This window comes from Sycon ciliatum, chromosome 5, assembly GCF_964019385.1.
Source record: "Sycon ciliatum chromosome 5, ocSycCili1.1, whole genome shotgun sequence".
NCBI classification, from domain to species: Eukaryota; Metazoa; Porifera; class Calcarea; order Leucosolenida; family Sycettidae; genus Sycon; species Sycon ciliatum.
This window is the reverse complement of record NC_088647.1, coordinates 15,322,294-15,324,793: the sequence shown is the minus strand read 5'-3', so window position 1 is coordinate 15,324,793 and position 2,500 is coordinate 15,322,294. Positions and strand designations below refer to the sequence as shown.

Sequence of the window (2,500 nt, the reverse complement as noted above, 5' to 3'; positions counted from 1 at the left end):
GGTACCATGCTCAATTCCAAACTATCCGAGCTCAACAGTTCTCAGGTTATTCCAGCCATGCAGCTGCTCTTGTGAAACTCTGTGGTCTGCGGGGTAGTGGGTGGGTGTGCGCACGTGCGTGTGTGCACGCTTGTGTGCACAAGGGCGTGGTTCTGTGTCAGTGTGTCAGTGTGTACAATCTTATAATCGTTATAATAATTATGTGTGTATCTTTGTGCGTGTATCAGTGCATGCTCCTTCTGTTCGAAATCATGTCTTTTTTTCCACCTAGCAATACAATGGCATAAGTTACCTGAATTGTTGCGCAGTACACAGAACCCTTATATTTTCTCTCGTGATCAGTTTCCCCTATATGCTCCGTACATGTATTCTGTAGACGGCATACGCAGTTTCGACCTCAGCCTCCCCTTGTTAAGCTATCATCATGTTTACACATATTCCATTTGCCATGCAGGCGTTGCTCTGTTAAACGTCTTTTCCTCCTTTAGAACTCTCTTTCAACATCTCCATTTTCCCATACATGTACGATTCTCATGATGAGTATCTATTTGCGTTTGGAAAATCAATCAAAAATAGAATTAACCCTTAGGTGCCGGTAGGTCGATTTCGACCTATGCTGACAGTGCATACTAAAATCGAGCACAGAGCCAGTCACGTACATCGCAGGTGCCTGATTTTTTGTACAGAGACCCTTCAGTAGCTGGCCTGTAGATAGCAATAGAGAAAGTAGGGGGTTTGCATTTGAAAAAGTCGAGTCGTGATCAACGACGATCGCGCAGATCAGCGGAAGTCAATCGAGCGTGGCATGCCTACGCACGCGTCCCGCAACACGAACAAAACGTTGCTGTTTCGCTTCGTTTTCGACTTGTACAGTTCATGGTTACTGCAGCTGACCTCCGTCATGGATGCTGCAGGAGCGCTTGAGTTGTTTGAAGAGCTGGAGGCCGATGATGCCCCTGTAGAAGAAGAATCAGAAGACGACGATGGTGAATAATCTGACGCTCTTTTCTCTGACGGAAACCTGCCGTCATCAGATGAGGAAGACTGACTCAACGATGATTTGGTTTTCGGTGAATTTCTTGAGAACGGCAGCTCTTCAGATGAGGACAAAATTTCCGACGATGAGCTTCAAGAAGCTGTAGGGCGAGGGCAAGCGCAGCCAGTTCGTGGACGTGCTCCGCTCGCGCTGCGCGGAGGAATTGCTCGCGGCGCTGATCGAGCTCAGCCAGCTGATGGAACAGCTGATCGTGGCGCGCGTGGCGCGTGTGGCGGAGGCCGTGGCGGAGGCCGTGGACGAGGTAGTGGATTCGGCGTGCTGAGTGGTGTTGGCGACCAAGATGTTCTTGGACCAGCGCAGTAGCAGACCCTATTGTAGATTTTTCTGACTTGAAAATTCAAAAATCGGCTTTTGCTGTGTCTTGCCATTCAGAATACATACTTTTGTCACTACATTATCTAAACGGTTGCGGAGATATAGGCTTTCCAAAAAACTGAGCCAAAACTACGAAAAATCTAAAATTCAGTCAGGCACCAAAGGGTTAAATGAAAAAATGTGCACGTGTGTGTATGATGTTGACTACTTTCTGCAACCAGAAGAAACTGGTGGCTATATGCTGTTTTTGACTACACACGCTCCATCTTCTGTAGTCAGGGGATTTGGTTAGGCGACTGCAACTAGCGTATTTCCCCGAATATAAGCTGCACTTTTTACATTAGAATTTTCAAGGGAAAAAAGGGGGTTCGGCTAAGTTACAATCGGGCATGACTTACTACTGCAGTGACTTTATCCAAACAATACGGCTCAAACCTGAACGTGGGGTGCGACTTATAATCGAGTGTTACTAATACTAGGGGAGATACGGTAGCCTCTGTTATCTTCCTTGCAGCTCGCGTGTTTCTGATTCTTTTCTTGTGCCCATGTTTCCATGCCCGTAGGTATAGGGGGAGCCAATTGGCTGGACTCTATACAAGGAGTGATGTCCATCTAAACTTTGAACTTACAGTTGATTCCTAGCTTGTATAGTGGATTTTGGACCAATGGACTCAATACAGGGGATGGACATCATATAGGGGCTGGACGCTCTACTGAGTCCAACATATATGCTGTTTTGTGTACATGTGGTTCATCTTTTGCAGTCAGTGGATTTGGTGAGGTGACCGCAGCTAGCCTCCATCATCTTCCTTGCAACTCGCGTGTTTCTGATTCTTTTCTTGTGAACTTGTTGCTGTGCTTGCAGACCGACTCTGATTTCAACGGTGTTGGAGATGCATGTGACACCACATATAACGCGGACGGAGATCAGTAAGTATTTTAAGAGGATTGTTTTGTTTCCAGTTGTCTAGTCAGGTAGTGGCAAGACACACTCGCGACCTCTTTTCTAAGTGTCAGAGAACTGGTGCCTAAATTGATCTGTGATTATGAGGGAGTAAAGAGTTAGCGCTGAAGCTCTAAGATATTAGTGACGGAAGCGTGCAAGGTCGTCCGTCTGTTCATCTCCAT

At 46.6% G+C, this 2,500-nt stretch overlaps 1 protein-coding gene across 1 annotated transcript in view; it reads left to right on the top strand.

Moving 5' to 3' along the window:
* LOC135817787 (uncharacterized) overlaps positions 1-2,500 on the top strand; it is a 73,291-nt gene that overhangs the window by 49,103 nt on the left and 21,688 nt on the right. The window contains exon 34 of the mRNA XM_065331028.1: positions 2,238-2,302. Coding sequence (XP_065187100.1) covers positions 2,238-2,302 — 65 coding nt within the window. The remainder of the gene's footprint in view (positions 1-2,237; positions 2,303-2,500) is intronic.